At 35.0% G+C, this 20,396-nt stretch overlaps 1 protein-coding gene across 2 annotated transcripts in view; it reads left to right on the plus strand.

The window, feature by feature from the left end:
- OSBPL8 (oxysterol binding protein like 8) overlaps positions 1-20,396 on the plus strand; it is a 150,258-nt gene that overhangs the window by 46,010 nt on the left and 83,852 nt on the right. Inside the window, exons 3-4 of one of the 2 annotated variants that reach the window (XM_080810442.1) lie at positions 11,517-11,555; positions 17,201-17,237. In XM_080810442.1, the coding sequence (XP_080666568.1) occupies positions 11,517-11,555; positions 17,201-17,237 (76 nt within the window). The remainder of the gene's footprint in view (positions 1-11,516; positions 11,556-17,200; positions 17,238-20,396) is intronic. The other variant, XM_080810443.1, reaches the window with a different exon arrangement.

Raw genomic sequence — 20,396 nt, forward strand, 5'->3', positions numbered from 1 at the left:
TTAACTATTTTAGCTGAAATATTTTAAATCTCATTGATAATAAAAATGCCAATAATAACAATAGTTGCTATTCTCTAAGTGTGTGCTTTGTCAGACTGCCCTCACAACAGCCGTTAAAGGTAGGTATTTGTTTATTCTCACTTTTAAAGATAGAGAAAATGGTTCTGAGCTGGAGGTTAATTATCTTCTCTAAGAGCTCACACAGCTTAAGGGGTGTTTCAGTACTTTGCCACTAATGTATTGGCTCTGTGCCTGTCTTTCTGAATAGAATTACTTAAAATTTACTGTTATCTTTTTTTTTTTAAAGATTTTATTTATTTTATTTATTTGATAGAGATCACAAGTAGGCAGAGAGGCAGGCAGAGAGAGGGGTGGGGGGGAAGCAGGCTCCCTGCCGAGTAGAGAGCTTGATGCGGGGCTCGATCCCAGGACCCTGGGATTACGACCTGAGCTAAAGGCAGAGGCTTTAACCCACTGAGCCACCCAGGTGCCCCTCTTTTAAACTAATATCTAGACAGTATTAAATTCTATACCAGAATACCTGTGATGTATTAATAAAATTTAATTCATTTTTTATTCTAAATCGTGCTGATATTTAGAGATTGGAGCAAGATATTTTAAAAGCAATGAGAACAGTTTTCTTTTTCTTGTTCACTCTGTTTCTTTTGTGAAATATTGTAGCTTATTATAAAGAAAAAAATACCAAAAATTTCAGTTGCACTACTCAAATATTATGTATTTGAAACTAATCTTGAGATCTACTTTTGAGTTACCTATTTATAAAATATCACCTTTGAACTGTACCGCCTAAGCTGGTTACTGTTTAGATCTTAGAGAAGTGGATAAGTACACGGACTCTGTAGACATTTAGCTACATATTAAAATCTAAGCTTTGTTGCTTAGTTGTATGACCTGGGTAATTAATTAAATTCTCTAGGCTTTCAGTTTCTTCATCTTTTATATAAAGTTAGTAGTAATATCTACCTTCCAGAATTGTTTTGAGGTTTTGTTTTGTTTTTGTTTTTGTTTTTAAAGATTTTATTGATTTGTCAGAGAGAGAAAGGGAGAGAGAGCACAAGCAGGAGGAGCCGCAAGGCAGAGGGGGAAACAGGTTCCCTGCTTAGTAGGAAGCCCAGTGCCAGATCGGATCCCAGGAGCCTGGGATCCTGACCTGAGCCAAGGGCAGATGCTTAACTGATTGAGCCACCCAGGCTTCCCTGTTTTGAGTTTTGATTGGGATAATATATCTATAAAGTGCCTATTATAAAGCCACAGACATTATAAACATCCAGTAAATAAAAGCTATTACTATTATTGTTGATACACCTAGCTGTATTAAGCTTTCTGTCCAAAAAGATAAATAATTAGAAGGCAGGAGAGGCAGTAATACACATTGAAAAAAGCCCTAGGCTATTCAGTAATTTTGGCTTTATACTTTCTCAGAATTTCAGTTTTTCTTCCTAAAATATTGAGGCAAATACTCTAAAAAAAATGTATAGGCAAGAATATTCATTCTGAGTACTTGATAGAGTCAGTATGATCAAAAGAAACCAGAAAGTTCTTTGAAAATATGAAGTAGTGTGTCAGTATGAGTTCGTAGTGTTTTTAAAAATGATTGCAGGTACTAGTTTTTAAGATATTAGTAGACTTTTTAAAATTGCAGCCTTTGTACAAAGTACTATGCCTGATGAAGGGGATGCCAAGAGATATACAATATATTCTGAATTGGGTTTATTCAGGGAAGACTAGAGAGATGGATAGATAAGGCAAAAACAGATTTACTCAGTGTTAAGTGATGAACATAAAACAAGGCAAGATTTACAAGCTGTGAAGAGTGGGTGGTTGTTATACACTGGGGTAGTTAGAAGAGTTTTCTTAAGACAACATACACTTTGACAAGCACAGGTAAATAGTATAGGATTGAAAATGAGCAAGGAGAGTATTCTAGGAAGGGAGGATAACATGAGGCAAAGCTAAATGGGGAGAATTAACTGCGTATGGCTTTTTTTTTTTTTTTAGGGAGAAATGAATTAGAAAAATTAAGGTAGTTTACAGGAAAAATGATTCATGAGGCAGAAAGGGACCAAAATCATAGGTTTTGAGTGCTAGACCCGGCATTTTGAACTTGAATCTGAAAGCCATAGTATATCATTGAATATTTTTATGTAGATCAATGAATCTGGAAGCAAGATATAAAACGATTAGGAAGAGTAAAAGATATTAAGAGACTATTATAGGAGTCTTGGTGTGAGATTGTTAAAGTTTGGACTCAGTATGACTGTCAGTGTCCATTAATTTAGTATTCTTTTTCCATAGGAGATTACTTTTTCTTTTCTTTTTCTTTTTTTTTTTTTTTAAGTAGGCTCCCACGCCCAGCAGGAGCTTGAACTCACAACCCTGAAATCAAGACCTAAACTGAAGTCAGGAGTTGGACACTTAACGCATTGAGCCACCCAAGCAACCTTACTTTCTCTTTTAAAAAAATTCTTTTGCCCATTCATTATTCCACTTGTGTATAGTTCAGTTTTTGTGGTAGTGTTGTCTTAAGTAGTAAATATTGAAAAAATACGGATTGAATCTCTGTACATGGAACTACTATATTTCAGGACACAAGTATACATTTAATATGCATCTTGTGATAGTTTTTAAAAGTCCAGAACTTAGATCACTTTAGCAATTAACCACTAAGAAATGCTTAAAGTGTAGGAGTTAAATTTTTATTAATAGATTGAAGTAGACTATGTGAAGCTTTTTTTTTTTTTTTTTAAATTCAAAACCTGAATATGTTTTTCACTTTAAGGGCAGTCATTGTATTTTTAAAAATATTTTATATATTATTTCTGTTGCTGGAAGTAACCTTCTTTTAGAAGGTCTGTTAGAGGTAAAAATCTTGTGTATTATAAATGAATTATATAAATGACTTCAGAAGAGAACATAGTTTTTAAAATACTCGTGAATCTTTTGTATTATAAGATGCTCTCAATTGAAGTAATCTTTCTTACGATTCTGATGTAAATGGGGTACTTTGAATCAAAGAATTTCTGAAATGTAAGTAAATGCAAAGATGATTTAGTTCAGTAATTCTTAGAATGTAGTAAATGAGTGTCTTTCTAATGGACCTTGAGATTATCCAACTTCCTGAAACTTTCATTTTTACATACTTACTAGGTGATTTTTTCATGTTTACTGTGGTGTTCATAAAGTAAAATTGGTATGTTACTAGACTTCACCAAGAGGTTTAAATCCTATTCTAAGAAATGTGGCTATTGTATATAATATTTGGCAACATTGTATAGCTTGTATATTTTGCCATGCCAGTTAATGGAATTGCCCCAATGTTTGGTAACATCAAGTATTATTTTGAGTGGTCCTAAATTATGTAAATTCTTAGGTTGCAGAGATCTTCTAATGTAAAATAATGAAACAACTAGAAATTTTAGTCACCAATTTGTTATCTACATACTCTCTCTTAGATTAAAAAAGTTCTTTCTTTCTAATAGCTGCTTCTAACTGTAAGATTTTATATTTTAATCACATTTAAGAGTGGTGCTATCTTTCTTGGACTTTTTATTATGGAAAATTTCAAATATATTTTTAAAAAGATGGACTAGTGTAGTGAATCATCATGTGCTTATCACTTGTCCTCAATAGTTAACAATTCAGTTCCGTGTTGTATCATCTGTAGTCCCACCTTCCCATCCCATGTTTTTTGGGAGCAAATCCTGGATAAATCATTTTGTTTTTAAGTATTTCTGTAAATATCTCTAAAATATAAAGACTTTTCTTTAAACTTCAACCATAAATATCATTAGTATCCTAAAAACAACTAATTCTTTAATCAAATAACTAGTCAATGCTTAAATTTCCCTGACTGTCTCATAAATATTATTTTCTTATAATCCTTATGTTGGCCTCGGTTGATAAGTCATTGAGGTCTTTTTTTAATCTTTTAAGTCTCTCTTGTATCTGTTTTTAATTTTTCCTTTTCAGTTTATTGAAATAAATAAGGTGGTTTGTCCTGTAGGCTTTCCCACAGTCTGGATTTTCCCCCATGGTGATTATTTAATGTGTTCTTCAGTCACTTAAATTTCTCACAAGTTGGTCATTAGAGTTAGAGACTTGCTCAGACTCTTTTTTGACAAGTATACTTATTGAGGGTGTTGTGTATTACCATCAGGAGGCATATAATGTCTGTCTCTCTTCTTGTGATAATAGCAGCCATGGATGATCATTGCCTAGATATGTTAATTCACTGATGGTATAAATTAATGTCCTAACTGGCTTACACAAATGGGGACTGGAGAGAATAACTGTGACTAGTCCTTACCTTTCACACGAATAAACCCACCTATATTTTATCTTCTAAACTATTAATCATTTTGCCATTTTACAACTTTGTTGAACCTTCTACTAAAGGGAGACAGTTTTTAAAAGAATAAAGCAGTTTGACAAATATGCTTTGTGCTTTATTATCATCTTTAACTTATGAACATTGTAAGTTAGTAGTATTTCAATATTTGTAATGTTTGCACTTCCCAAGTGGGAAAATACCACTCAGTTATTTCTTACTGTAAGGGTACTTAGATTCTATCTTATTATAGCTTCATTTTTTTGACTTGTTAAATGTTCTTATTAGAAGCTTGAATAATATAACATAAAAAATTTGCAGATATATAATGGGACTCTAATCAACTCTAATGGGAGTTGAAAATAGCTTTTTTAAATTGAGATTTTATTTGAGAGAAAGAGAGCATGAGCAGGGGGAGTAGCCTAGGGAGAGGGAAAAGCAGCAGGGAGCCTGACTTGGGACTTGATGCCAGGACCCTGATATCATGACCTGAGCTGAAGGCAGATGCTTAATTGACTGAGCCACCCAGTTGCACAAGAGTTAGCTTTGAAAAAGAAAAATAACCAGTGATTTACACAGTACACCGGCAGAATTCTAAGCCAGAAATCTTTGGTATTTCCATTATGCTTGGAAAGCTTCTTCAGTAAATGGTATTCGATGTTATTTGCCTCTTTTCTCATTTTCTCATGAGTGTACAGTGCTCTATTCCAGAGACTACCTGAGGTGCTGATGTCATCAATCTACTGGCTAATGGAGTGTGTGCTTGTGTATTCTTGTGTTTTCAAGTTTCCTTAGTTTAGTTTTTTCCTAAGCAATGCTTTTTTATTTAAACAAACTCTATTTTTTAGAATAGTTATAGGCATAGAAAAATATTATAGAGTTCCCATATACTTTGTACTCAAATTCCCTTATTATTAACACATTTATAGTACATTTGATATAATTAATGAGTCTAGGTTGATAACATTATTAACTAAAGTCCATACTCGATTCAGATTTCCTTAGTTTTTAACTGTTGTCCTTTTCTGTTCCAGGATCCTATCTGGAATAGCACATTACATTTAGTAGTCATGTTTCCTTAGGGTCCTCTTGACTGTGATTTCCTTGTTTTTGATGGCTTTGATAATTTTGAGAAGTACTGGTTAGATATTTTGCACAATGTCCTTCAATTGAGATTTGTCTGTTTTTCTCTGGTCCTTATGGGTTTTGGGGAGGAGACCACAAAAGTAAAATACCATTTCATCACATCATTGCCAAGTATATATACTGTCAACCTGACTTGTTATTTCTGTTGTTGATTTTAATTATGTGGCTAAAATAGTGAGTTTCTCATTTTTAATTTATAATAGGGCAAATATCAGTAGGTATAATCCACAGTAAAGAAGAGTTCTTTGCAGTCTTCAGTAATTTCTGGGACAGTGAAGGGATCTGGAGACCCAAAAGTTTGAAAATTCCTCAAGCCTTTAGTAATTAACACTTTAAAGAAGAATAATTTATAGCTACCTGATATGAAAAGAAGGATCCAGAAGGTGATGGGGGTGGGGGCAGGGTAGAAAGAAGAAACGACAGGGTCTTCAGGAATGAGGGAGTGATGATCACAATAAAATTTAACTATTAAAAAATTGTAATATTGTGCTAGCATTATGATCTGTATCTTTCAAGCAGTTTTTGTTTTTGTTTTGTTTCTGTTTTTGTTTTGACATTTACAGATATTGGTTGTTTGCCTACCTATTTTGTCTTTAAGAGTTTTAATGTTTTGTCTGATTCATCTGCAAATAATAGTTTATTTCTTTCCAGTCCTTATACAGTTAGGACTACTGTTTTGTGTATGTATGCCTGCAGGTGAAAGTTGATGGAATGGTTATAGCGTTTTATATTTTTTCAGAAATTAATCTATTTTTTAATAATTTTCAAAATCATTTAAGATTTATTATTTTGTTACTTTTTGGAATACATTGTGCCCTATTTAAGGGGTCTCGACCTCTTTGGGGAATATGGCACTTTTCTGTTTTTTATCTCTCGTGTTTTCCTTCTTTTCTTTTCATTATGCCTTCTTGTTGAATTCCTTCATCACTCTTCCTGCTCACTAATTTATTTATTATATTTGTTTTGCTTATCAATCCTGCTATATACTTTGTTTCATCATAATATTTTTATACTCATTATTACTAGCTGCTTTTCTGTGAATGTTTGGTCATAATTTATTTTTACAATATCCTCTCATATCTATTTGAGCATATTTATTATCATTATTTTAAGTTTTTGATGGGTTTGGTTCACTAATTAGTTCTCCAGCTGAGACTCCTCAGTTTTTCTTTCATAGCATTTGGACTCCTTAGGATATTAATTATTTTTGTTTATGAGTTTATACTTCCTTGGGAATAATATTCTTTTGGGAATATTCATTGCTTTGTCTGATTGATACTGTCCTAGATAGAAGAGAAAGAGCCTAGGGGCTCTTTCAGCTGATCTAGGGAATATATGTTGTAGAGTAGAAGAATCTCTTAAAATCATTGCTTCATCATTTTCCACTTGCCCTCCCACCAATATATTTCTGTTTCTTAGGGAATTTTTCTGTGTATTTGCTCTGAGCATAGCTCATAGTCACAAACTGTCTCTCTGGTTGTAATCACTTAGCTCATTTGGGGAAAAGAGCAGTGAGAGACAGTGGTCAACCTCCTTTCCTGCAATACTGCAGCTGGACATATGCACAGTTCTGTTCTGTTCTATTCTATTCTATTTATTTTTAAGTAGTGGAGCCTAGTGGGGGACTTGAACTCACGACTCACATTAAGACCTGAGCTGAGCTGAAGAGTCAGATCCTTAACCCACTGAGCCACCTACAGTTTAAAAACAAAGTGTTTAGAACTGTGTTTAATGTTTCTAGTTGGTATAAAATCATGTTCCACACTGGTACTGAGGACAGGGTGGGCAGTGATCTGTCCAGTATTGCCAAGAAAAAAGGGCACAGAAAGATGACTTCCAACCCTCCCTCCTACCCTCAGGCCTTTTCTCCATCTGTGGTACTATACTCATTCTGGTCTAAGGTTGCCTGCCATACATCCATCTTTAAAGATAGGTTCAGGGAGAGTATTAGTTATTTCACTAGTAAATAACTCAGTTCCCATTTGTAAAAGAAGCTGGTTACTTTCTTTTTGGCTTTGTGTTCTCTGTATGTAGAATAGCTGTGGTGGTAGGTGAGAGGGGACTAAAAAAATCAAAAGAACAGCAGCATTGTTTTTAACAGTTCATTCCTATTAAGACCTTTGGCTGCTGTGACATGCCCATAGTTTAAAAAAACAAAAGTAGAACTATTAAGCACTTAACTCGCAAGTAAATAGATTATCCAATAGAGAATATTGAGAGAGCTAGGCTTAGAACTCAGATTTCAGAATTCAAGTCCATATTAGTTCTTTGTGATCTATGTAAAGCAAGCAGAATGTTAAGGTTTGGAAAATACAGAGATGAATAAGACTTTTTTTGCTGTTAGAGAATTTAAACCAATTCATTTCATAAATAGGAACTCAGCAAACTACATTTAAGAAATTCTTTGCTAGGTATTAGAGTTATAATAATGACTAAACCTTTTTTTTCATTCATGCATTTGTCATTCAGTATTTGTTTTTTTTGTTTTTTTTTTGTTTTTTTAAGATTTATTTATTTGACAGAGAGAGACCACAAGTAGGCAGAGAGGCCGGCAAAGAGAGAGAGTGAGGGAAGTAGGCTCCCTGCTGAGCAGAGAGCCCGATGGGGGACTTGATCCCAGGACCCTGAGATCATGACCTGAGCCGAAGGCAGCGGCTTAACCCACTGAGCCACCCAGGCGCCCCAAGTCATTCAGTATTTGTTGATTGCCTCCTAAGTGCTAGGCTCTGTTCTAGTCTTAAGGGATACAACAGTGACCAAAACAAACTTAAGTTCCTACTTCAGTAGAGCTAACATTCTAGTGGAGGAAGAAAAAAAAATACATAAATATATACTGTTAAGTGGTGATTGTTATGATGAAAAATAAAGCAGGGTAAGATGGATAGAGAATCTAGGGGATGGGTGAGAATACTGAGAATACTGTGGAATCTTCTGATGAAGTTACTTTTTTTTTTTTTTTAGAGTGGGGGTGGGCCAGAGGGAGAGACTTTTTTTTTTTTTTTTTTAAGATTTTATTTATTGGAGAGAGAGAAAGAGAGAGAGAGAGCATGAGCAGGAGTGTAGAGGTAGAGGGAGAAGCAGACTCCCTGCTGCTGGGAGACCAACACGTAACTCCTAGGACCCTGAGATCATGACCTTAGCCCAAGGCAGACACTTAACCAACTGAGCGACACAGGCACTGTGAGAGAGGGAGAGAGAGAGAATCTTAAGCAGAATCTTAAGAGAATCTTAACCCCACGTGGTGCTCCACCTCAGGACCCTGAGATGATGACCTGAGCTGAAATCAAGAGTCACATGCTTAACTGACTGAGTCACGCAGGTGCCCTTGATGAAGTTACTTTTGAACAGAGTCCTAAAGGATAATTGCCATTGTGGAGCTTGCAGGTCTATTAGGCAGGCTGTGGTGCTTCCGCTGTAAGTGTTGAGGTTTGTGGGGAAGGTGAATTAGGTGTCTCACCTCCTCAGTCAGGAAAATGGTGGTGTGCTGAAGTGGCACTGTCTCTAGGAGCACATGGAACTCTGTGGGCTCTCCCCTGCAGTTCTACCTGATAGAAGGGTGCAGTGACAACACAGATATAGTATCCCTTTGTTTTGCTTGGTGTGGGAGGTCAGGAAATCCCCCACCAAGGATGTGATACTTTATCTGAGATAAGAAGAATGAGTGCAGCAGGATGGTGGCTGGGAAACCTTTAAGGAGCAGGAGCTCAGGAGAGGTTAAGGAGGGAAACTAATTTGAGGAGTTGTTGGTGAATAGACCCCATTTAAAAATTAAGTCAATGGAATCATCTGGGGAAAGCATGTTGAATGGGGACAAAAGAGATTCTAGGATACAACCTGGAGGGCAGGGGCAGAAGGGAAAGGGAGCCAAGCAACAAGAGGGAAGAAGAAAAAAGAGAAAATAGCTTGGAAACTGGGGAAGCGGGGAGAGTTTTGAGAAAAGGAATGATCCGTGATGGCTGGTCCTAAAGAGTGATCAGTGAGGTTTAGCTGGGAGTGGTAAGATTGGTTAGACTTGAAATGTCTAATAGTATAGTCACTTATGTTTAAATTAAGTAAGTTCAGCGCCTCAGTTTTCAGTAGCCACATTTCAAGAATTTAACAGCTACATGTAGTTAGTAGCTACTCTACTGGATATTGTAGATACAAACTTTTTCCATCATTGAAGAAAGTTCTATTTGGTAGCAGAGTACTAGACCATTATAATATTAGGGAAAAGTTCAGTAAAAATTCATTTTTTTCTTATTTGTGGTAGCAATAGAGAAAATACTATGAGACAACTAATTATGTTGATGAAGAACTGATATTAGGGAGTCAGAGTTTTATCTTGAACTGTGATAGCAGAATTGGCAATTTGAGCTGAGCCTTCAAGGTCAGGGAACTTTCAAGCTATTGAACAGGGAAGCAAAAAGAAAGGAAGAGAATTGCAAATCACTCTGACCATAATCAATTTTACTAGACAGAATTTAGGTAAATTGCAAAGCTATCTTATGGGGGATCGGAACACCCTGTGGCATGAATAATTGGTCCATGCTGTAGACAATTTCAGTATCAGGTTTGGCACTTATTTTCTAAAGAATAGGTACTATCAAATGTTTTTAAGTGGAGGAATAACATGGCCAATGTGATAGTTTATGGAATTAATTTGCTGAATGAAGTTCTTGGTTTTTTCTTAGTCTTTGTTATTTGTGCACTCCTAAGTAATCCTACCTATGTCTGCATACTACTTTTTAAAAAAATCTACAAAGTACACTTATGTAAACTGTACCACTCATGTAAACTGTTGTTAAGTCTCACAATGATTCTGGAAAGTTGTAACATTTATAATTATGTATTCACAGAGAAGAAGATCTCAGAGTTCAATTACTTGGTAATGATGATGCTAGCTCAAAGGAGGAGTAATATTGGTTAAACAAGATAACTTAACTCAATGTCACATAAATTACTATTACAGTACATACAGTCTTCAATATATGGTCATCTTGTTGGCAGTAGGAACCATGTCTTTATTGTGTTTTTTAATTCTAGTACCTAACAGAGTAAATGAATGAGTGAGGTGAAATGTAATGCAGGAACATTTATTGAAAGGGGAGAGAGAAATGAAGTGATGTGGGTCTGGCCTAGGTAATAGTATTAATGAGAATTGAAGGAAAATACTAGACGTGAGGTAGACATTGTCTCGGTAAAAATCATCAGAACTTAATGACTTCATGAGATGTTGGGGGGAAAGAGTCTCAGATGATTTAAGGGTTTTGGTCTGAGTGAGAGAAAGATGCTACCATTGAAAGACTTGGGCAAATTGCCATGGAAGCTGGTTTCGGAGAGAAGCTACTGAGTGCTATTTTTGACTTAAAGATGCTTTCTAAAACTACTTTCCTGGTTTTAGAGCCCTTCCTTTGTTTATAGATTTTAGAACCAGAAGTTAATTTGCGCTAATGTCTGAACATACAGGTAGCAATATTTTGGAGTGAAGTTTTAGAGATGGGGTAGGACTTGGAAGTCTTCTGAATAAAGGTGATAAATACACCTTGAGCATGAACACAATCTGCAGAAAAGGAGTAGATAGAGGGAAAAAACAACAAACAATTGAGGACTGGGCACTGGTTATGGCCACTGACTTACTGAATGAGAAGAAGAGTGGAGTCAGGAAAACAGGAGAAGGGAAGGCAGAGGAGTAGAGTACTTTAGAAACCAAAAGAGGAGAAAGTTTACATGGGGAAAAGGCTGATAGAATTAAATACATGCAGGGAGGATAAAAACTGTGAAAAAGCCCCAGAGCATGCCAGAGAGGACTTCACAGATTGGCAGATTGACTGGAATTTCCCAAAGCTTCAGAGTTTTTTGTTGTTGTTTTTAAAAGGATTTGGTTTCCAGTGTAAACATATTGTTGCGCTTTTTGGGGGGGGGGGGCTACTTCTTATAAGATTAGTGCACCACTCAATTCATTTATACATGGGTGCTTTCTAAATTCAGATTCAAGTATTTGACATTAAATCACTCCTGAGAAAATTTGTTTTTTTTTTAGATCTTGCCATATTCAGAAGTTGCTGAAGTTCAAGAGACAGTGAGTAATATATGGTGCTATGTTTGAAATGTTAACATCTTTTTATTTTTTGAGGATTTCGAGTTGGATTCTTAAAATATATTTTTCACTGTATTTTATCATAGATTATGTCGTTATACTAAGTAATTCATGTAGATTGAAAAGATCACTTTAAAAATGTTTTCATTTTTTCCAAAATGTGAATGGATTTAATTTTTTTTAACTGTAAAAATAATGCATACCAATGGGGGCATATTTAAACAATACAGAAGAATATAATAAATGAAATTCTACCTTCTAGAGGCAACCACTTTTAGTATTTTGGTGGCCTCTTTACTAAGTTTCTTCATATGTATATTCTTACATATGAAATTTTAAAAAAGTGGAGTCATAAAAACTTTTTTTTAACCTATTTTAAAAGTCAGCACATAATGAATGATGTTCAGACAGTGGGAAAAAAAACTTCAATGGCTACATAGTATTTCATTGTATGAATGTATTATTTAATAATAGAATACTCTTAGATTACTCTAAGTGATGTGATAAATATCTGTGGACACATCTTTTTAAACATTTTGGGTGATCATTAGTGTACATTCGTAGAAGTGCATTTGCTGAATCAAAAGTCTGAATAGGTTATTTTAAAATAACTGCCTGACAGGCCAATTAATAATCTCTATCTAACAGTGATAAGCTCTAGTTCCTAGAAAAATATTTCTGTAAAATATCTCTTATAAAACCCAGGGATAAAATGTACACAATGTGTGTTTCGTACTTGATTGCAAGAATATAAAAAGTTCAGTTGAGTGTAGAAAGAGGACTCCTGTAGGAAGAACAAACAAATCTCTGCTGTGTTTTAGATTTCTCACTGAAGACTCTTACTTCAAGGGCCAAAGATAACACTAAATAGAGCACTCTTGGGGGGTTTTATATAATCCTCCTTCCAAATTGTGGCTTCTGAGAGCCAGCTGCAGAAGGATTGCTTCTATGAACACAACTTGATTAACTATGTTGGGGGAAGAGGAGCAACTTGCTTGAAACTTTTTTTTTTTTTTTGAAATTTTATTTTCAAGTTGTATCAAAGCTGTGCTTTGGCTTAAGCTCAAAAGATGGCTTAAGTCAAATCCGTATGTATGTTAAGGGGGAGGTGCTGTGCTTAAGGCAATGGAATCAGGCTTAATAGTTCTTATAGTATTGTTTCTGTGTTATAAAGTGGCCATCTGTCCTGAATTGCTTAGGACTAAGGGTTTTCCTAGGATGAAGGGTGTGATTATGAACTTCTACCTATTCATTTATACTTCTGAAAGATGGCAAGTTTTATGCTCATTATAGATGGTGTGGCAAGTATTCAGAAGTACATTAAGTAAAATCCCATTTTTGCATAATGCTCTTTCTCTGAGGTTTGTCATCTAAATTCAGTAAAGATTTAGGTAATGGCTGTATTTCATGCTTTTAGTTAAAATAGTTGTTAGCATACTAATTAATAGTAAATAGAACAATTCTAGGCATGTTACTATTATTTTATCACTTTCACCCCGTACTTTGTGCCAAAACAGAGAATCTGTGTATAGGAGAAAGAAACTGTTAAAATGACTGTGTGGACATTGTTGAAGGGATAATGACAAATATGGTGTTATTCAGTTAGAGAAAATGTTTCTGTCATATCTTTAATGGTCTTTTTTTGAACAAGCTGAGGAAAAGTTCCGGGATTCTTTGAGTTTCACGTAATATTTTGGTTCTCTAACAAAAGCCAAGAAGAGTGGCTAGCTTTTTATTTTTTAAACTTTACAAGATACTTGTATAGAGTGTTCCCACATCAGTAATTTCACATTGTCTTTATTCATGTGTTATACAACATGGAGCTGTACAAATTAGGCCCAGGTCCTAAAAGCAGTAAAAGTAAGAAGCGTAGTATGCAATTTAGCCATGCATACAGATGTTACAAGTTACTTGGTAAAATTAATATATAATCTTCAATTACTTATATCCCATTTCCCATTGGCATTACTTACAGGGCAGCTCTGGGAGGGTAATTTCATTTGTATTACAGTTTAATGCCTTTGTATCTGCAACATTCTGGGGAAGGTTTCTGAAGTCTTGCGTATTTTTTTTTTTTTAATTTCCACTTTTATTTAGAGTGTTTCAGCTTAATTCTTAGTTCTGTTGTTCCATTATAATGTATGTTTTCTGGTGCCTGTTCTTTTTTTCTGTCACATTTTTTAGTCTCCTGTGATTAGCCATTTAGGTCTTATACCCTACCTGTCACACATACTATAATTTATACTGTTTTTTACCAACCTAAACCTTTCTCTATACAGGTTTGTATGTCCAGTTGCCTACTTGATGTTTTGACTTGGATGGCTAACCTGTCTCAAACTTAGCACTTCTGTTTCTTTCTGTAAACTAACCCTTCTCACTGTCCTTTCCATCTTAGACAGTGAGAGTTCCATTCTTCCAGGTACTCAGACCGCAACTCTTATATCATTTTGATTCCTTAAAAAAAAACAAAAACAAATACAACAACAACAACAAAACTTCATACTTGTTCTGTTTGGAAATCCTGTTGGCTTTACTTTCAAAATATATTTAAAACTCACCTACTTCCTCTCACCCTCACTGCTACCACCTGGTCCAAGTTTCCCTTCAACTCTCCCCTAGAGTATTACAGTAACTTCCTAACTGATTATACTCTTGTCCCTCTATTCCATTCTCAACATAGCAGCCAGAACAATCCTGTTAAAACATAATAAGATTATGTCACTCCTTTTCTCAGAAATCCAGTGGCTTCCTATCTCATTCAGAATAAAGCCAAGTCCTGACTAGGTCCTACATAATCTGGCACCCCTTTACTTCTTTGACTTCATTTCCTACTACTCTCCTCCTTGTATTCCAGCCTCTCTGGACTTTTTACTATGCTCCAAGCCCTCCAGATTTGCTCCCATCCCACTCCTCAATTCTACACTTCTTCTCTCTGCCTAGAATACTCTTCCCCTTCATATCGTTATGATAAACTCCCTCATTTTATTCAGTCAATTCTGTAGTGAAGTCTTCTTAGGCTACCCTATCTTAAATTATAACTCCCTCTTCCTTAACACTTTATGTGTCCTTATTCTCTGCTTATTTTTTCCTTAGTTTTTATACTATATGATATGCAACACATTTTTACTTGTTTAGTATGTTACTGTACATCTCTCCCACTAGAACAAAACTACCACAAAGGGCAAACTTTTTGTCTTTTTTGTTCACTGCTATATCCCTTGGTGCCTGAAATACCTGTCTATATAATAGGTACTCATAAATACTTGGATGGGGCCATCAGTGATAGGAATAGACAGTGTTTATTTTGATTCCTCAGTGTCTCAATATGAAAAAAAAGATTAATAGAATCAGATTTCTATGACAAACATGTTTGAAGTTATGTTGAAAGCATAATTTGAAACAAATACCAGAATTTGCTGTATGCTAGGGATTATTTTCTGGGAGCAAACAGACAAGGAGTACAGCTGCAAAGAAGTTGATATAATGCTACTAATTAACAAAATTTGAAAATATGTAAGATGAAATTGAACTTAATCGTTTATCCTAAATAGAAGACCAACTAAAAAACCTTCAGAAATGACTGGCCTTGTGAAATTAAATAGTCCCAGTTGTGCATATATGGTTAGAACCATTGTTCTCCTTCAAGAAATTCATATTTAATGGTAAATCTAGGGAAATTAGTAATTATTCATATCAGTACAAAAAGATGTTTTTAGAGACTGTCTATGAAATACCTGTCAAGTCAGTTTCCTTCTTTCTGTTTTCCAGTATCATATTAGTTATTTATTGGTATATAACAAATTATCCAAAAATTAAGTGGCATAAAACAACAAGTACTTGTTATTTTATAATTTCTGTGGGTCAGGAATCCAAGAGCAGTTTACTAGGTGTCTCTGGCTCAAAAATCTCTCAAATGGTTGCAGTCAACCTACTGGGGAGGCTGTGTGCTGCAGTCTCACCTGAAAGCTTGACCGGGTGGATGGAGGGCAAGGAGGGCCAAGGCAGGAGATTTATTTACAAACTCAAGTAGTCAGTTGTTGACAGACATCATTTCTTCACCTCATGGGCCTATCTACAAGGCTGCCTCATGACTCTGCAGTTGGCTTTCCCCAAGGAGAGTGAGAGACTATAAATAAGATGGAGGTCATGGTCATTTTACTGTGTAATCTTGGAAGTGACATCCGTTCACTTCTGCCATATTCTGTTCATTAGAATTGTTTAAGTGAGTTCAAAATACTCTCTAAGAGAGGGGATTATACACAAAGATATGGGGATCACTGGAGCCTTTGTAGAGCTCTCCTGCCAAAAATACTTTAATCTTTTCCCACATGCTTGCTAGTTGTGATAACATGGCCATAAGTAACAGGGACTTGAGCACAATTAGTTCATTGTCATTATAGATGTATTTTTTTTAGTTTATCTGTGAAGTTGAAATCAGTTTATAGAAGAATGGGCAACTGCAGAAAAATGACTAGAGTAAATATCTTTAAAGGAGTTAAAACACAATTTTGAGCATTAGGGAAGTAACAGGGCCAAGATTTTTCTGAAAGAGGCAAAGCAAACAACTGCTACCTTTCTTTTTGGTCACAGATAATTGATTCCTTCATTACCTTTAAATAAAAGCAAGCAATAATGTAATCAGTGGGAATTTTTTATTTTTGTTGCAACTTTAGTTTTGATGTTACTATACTTGGTATTTGAGATGAAGGAAAGCTAATAAGGACTCTATTTCTACCGAAGGAGACCAAAACACTTGTCCATAGGCAACATTTAGCATAATCTCTGTAGGCAACATTTAGCATAATGTTCTATGTTAAAATAGTTACTAGACAAAAGGTCAGTAGTCTTTTACTGTTTCTTTTAGTTAATTGCAAGTTACTCATTTCAGAATTGGGTCTTCTTACTTCCTAAAGATCAGTAGATCCATGTGCTAATAATTCCTGTTTAGTGGCTCCTAAGAAAATTTGTCTGACAATAAAATTTATCAATTTATCATTCTAATCAGTATTCCTCTGGTTTTTTTTTTTGCCTTTTGAGAAAAAATTTGTTCTACTTTGTTGATGTCTTTGTAAAAGCTCTTTGCACAATGCTTGGCATATAATAAGCACTCGGTAAATGTTCCTTTCTTTTTATAGAAGAGATAGACTGGATTTCTATGTAGAGTTAGTGCTTTCATGGCATGCAGAACTAATATTTAATAGTGCATGGGTGCTATAGATTTTAAAACCATTTAAATATAAGGAATGAGCAACTTTGGGCTTTCCCTTACATTTCTAAATAATTTACCACTCCTAACCCATATCTTGAGTTAAAATTGAAAGTAATTTTTGATTTGAATAATTTTCAAAACAAAATACTTATTTGATTTCATTTTTGTCTTTCCATCTTTGTTTTCCAAAATTTAAACAAATATTTGATAATGCTTAAGCCAAGATCTTTTTATGTGTGGCAAAGGAAATTCCTTGTGAATTATGATTATTAGGATTGATGTGCATGTGCTTTCTACTTATAAACTAATGCTTATTTTCCTTGTCCTTTTGTTTCACTGCTGCTTCAATCCTGATGCATTTTGCTTCTTCCTGGTTTGGATTGTATTTGTTTGCTGCTCAATTACCCTGCATTTAAAGCTTCTTGGTGATAGCAAAGATGTCCTTGGGCCCTCAAGTAAGTAGCCAAAGTTTGAATGGCATATTTGGAGACATATTTTGCTGTGTACTTATAAAAGGCATACAGTATTTCTCTTTTTATTATTAAGTCATCTATTTTTCTTTCTAGGCACTGAAAAGCTGTCAGTGCCTATCTGAGATTGATAGTGTTTGTATATTTACTTCTTGATTGTCTAAAGATGGATTATTTACTTAGCCAATTATCTAATTCATAATTCAGGAACTTTTCTTCATAGTATTCCTTTGTACAATCATCATAAAACATAGACTAGACTTCTTTGAGACTGGATATGGTACAAGAAATTCACTACCATTTGAAAATGAAAACTTTTGTTTTTTCATAATCTTTACATAATAGATAATTTGGTTATGAAACACATTTATTTGTACTTTGGGGATTTCATAAGTGAAACATGTTTTATCTTAGGGATTTAGAAAATATACACATTAAATTTATGTCTGAAAAAAAGGTTTTTTGACCACTGTGCTACCTTTGTGGAGGGATATATGATGAGTAAAACATGTGCCCTGCCCTAAAGGATCATGATAGTCTAGCAGGGGAGTTATACCCCCATTAATAGATAATTTCAGAGCATTGTAACAGAGTTAACTTTTGTATTGGAAAATCGCAGAATTACTGAGGTGAAAGGAACCTCAGATATCATTTAATAAAGCACTAACTTTGTAGATACAGAGCCTGAAGCTAAGAACTTAAAGGATCAAGGGATTAAAGTTGGGTTCTAGCCCAGTGTGTTCTTTCCTGGTTTTAAAACATAATGAAACCATCAGTTTGCTGAATTCAGATCTGACCAAATAATTAAAATATTACTGTGTCATAAATCGGATAAAGATTTAAACTTTGAGGCATCTGGGTGGCTCAGGAGGTTAAGCCTCTACCTTCAGCTCAGGTCATGATCTCAGGGTCCTGGGATTGAGCCTCGCATCGGGCTCTCTGCTCAGCAGGGAGCCTGCTTCCCCTCTCTCTCTGCCTGTCTTTCTACCTACTTGTGATCTCTCTCTCTCTCTGTCAAATAAATAAAATCTAAAAAAAAAAAAAAAAAGATTTAAACTTTATTGAACGGCAATGTAGAAATTATATTGATTTAGAAAGTTTTAGTATTTATTCCTAAACAGTTATCTGACCATTGCAAGTCAGTTCACTGCTCTGGGGCTCCTTTTTTCCCCCATTGGCTAAAGGAGACTGAGCAGGGTAATGGCAACCATTTTTCTAGTTGTAAAATTCTTCGGTATGGATTGGTTGCTGTTTGTCTCTGATACTGATTATGGTATGTATGTAATTTTTTTCTAAAAAGAGACTATTTAAAGTAATATGTTAAAATTCCTTTTTAAAGGGGCACCTACCTGGCTCAGTCCATAGAGCGTGCCAATCTTGATTTTGGGGTTGTAAGTTCAGGCCCCATGTTGGGTATAGAGATCACTTAAAAAAATTTTTTTTTATTATTATTATTTAAGATTTTATTTATTTGAGAGAGTGAGTGAGTGCACCCAAGCAAGGGGAGTGGCAGGCAGAGGGAGAAGCAGGTTCCCTGCTGAGCAAGGAGCTCAATGTGAGACTGAATCCCAGCACCCTGGGATCATGACCTAAGCTGAAGGCAGACGCTTAACCAACTGAGCCACCAGGCATCCCGAATGTAGACATTACTTAAAACTAAAATCTTAAAAAAAAAAAGTCCTTTTAAAAATTCATAATTGCAACAATTCATAGTATTTTAAATATATTATTTATTTTATAACCAGCATTATTAGAATAGTAGAAAAAATTTTTTTAAGATTTTATTTATTTATTTGACAGACAGAGATCACAAGTAGGCAGAGAGGCACACAGACAGCAGGGAGGGGAAGGCAGGCTTCCTGCTAGCAGAGAGCCCAATGAAGGGCTCGATCCCAGCACCCCAGGATCATGACCTGAGCTGAAGGCAGAGGCTTAACCCACTGAGCCACCCAGGTGCCCCTAGAATAGTAGAAATTTTAAAAGTTGAAAAAAGTATACAGATATCAAAATATTTTTATGTTTTCTTGGCAGCCTTACTTGTGATACCTGAGTGGATTTTCCAGTTACTTTAGTTACCTCATATATTTAAATGTTGTCTTAGGTGAGCTGATTGGCAGAGCTGAACTGAAAAATAAAATAGAATTTTTTTTTTTAAGATTTTATTTATTTATTTGACAGAGATCACAAGTAGGTAGAGAGGCAGGCAGAGAGAGAGGGGGAAGCAGGCTCCCTGCTGAAGAGAGAGCCCGATGCGGGGTTCAATCCCAGGACCATGAGATCATGACCTGAGCTGAAGGCAGAGGCTTAACCCACTGAGCCACCCAGGCGCCCCAGAATTGAATTTTTAATACAAGTTAAAATGGTTCTGTTTTAGGAATTGGATTTTATAAATGGGGGTCTTTACTTACCACTTGGAATAGAAGAGATTTATTGTGATTACATATTTTCTGCATACACAAACAAGACTATATAATATATATTAGAGATGAGTTTATATTATACTCTGTCAACTATTAGAAAGTTGAAACTGTATATTTACTGGAGATCACATATCTTTTAGAGTGAAAAGTAATTTCATTAATATTAGAATCCGTATTGAATGAAAAAAATCTATGATGATATATGCAAACATACTTAGATTCTTTAAGTGTTTGAGAAAAGGTACACCATCTGTAAGGGGAGTCTTATGATTTACATAGAAATTACTTATGACTTTAATTACTTAACTTTATCTCAGCTTCCTTAGATTAAGTGCAAACACCAGACTATGAAGCTTAAAAAAATTCTTCAGATTTTTGTATTTTGTGCAAACACCAGACTATGAAGCTTAAAAAAATTCTTCAGATTTTTGTATTTTGTATTGATGAGTTGACTTAATACAGATGGTAATTATAGAATCATATTCTCCTTAGAAGTTACAGCTGGTACGTTAATTATGTTACTATTAATTATTCCAGCATGGTTTGTTTCTACTATACTTAAGATAATAATGCAACATGAATAGCAAAGTAGGTTACTTTATTTCCACTATAAAGTAGAACCAGAAGAGGGCACTGTTATGCTATCTTGAGTAGGTAAGGGAATTGTGTCAGCAAGTATTCTGGAATCATGCAGTGAGTGATTCATTTGTCAAAAGCTACCTCG

The sequence above is a fragment of the Martes martes genome (genome assembly GCF_963455335.1).
Source record: "Martes martes genome assembly, chromosome: 8".
Taxonomy (NCBI): domain Eukaryota; kingdom Metazoa; phylum Chordata; class Mammalia; order Carnivora; family Mustelidae; genus Martes; species Martes martes.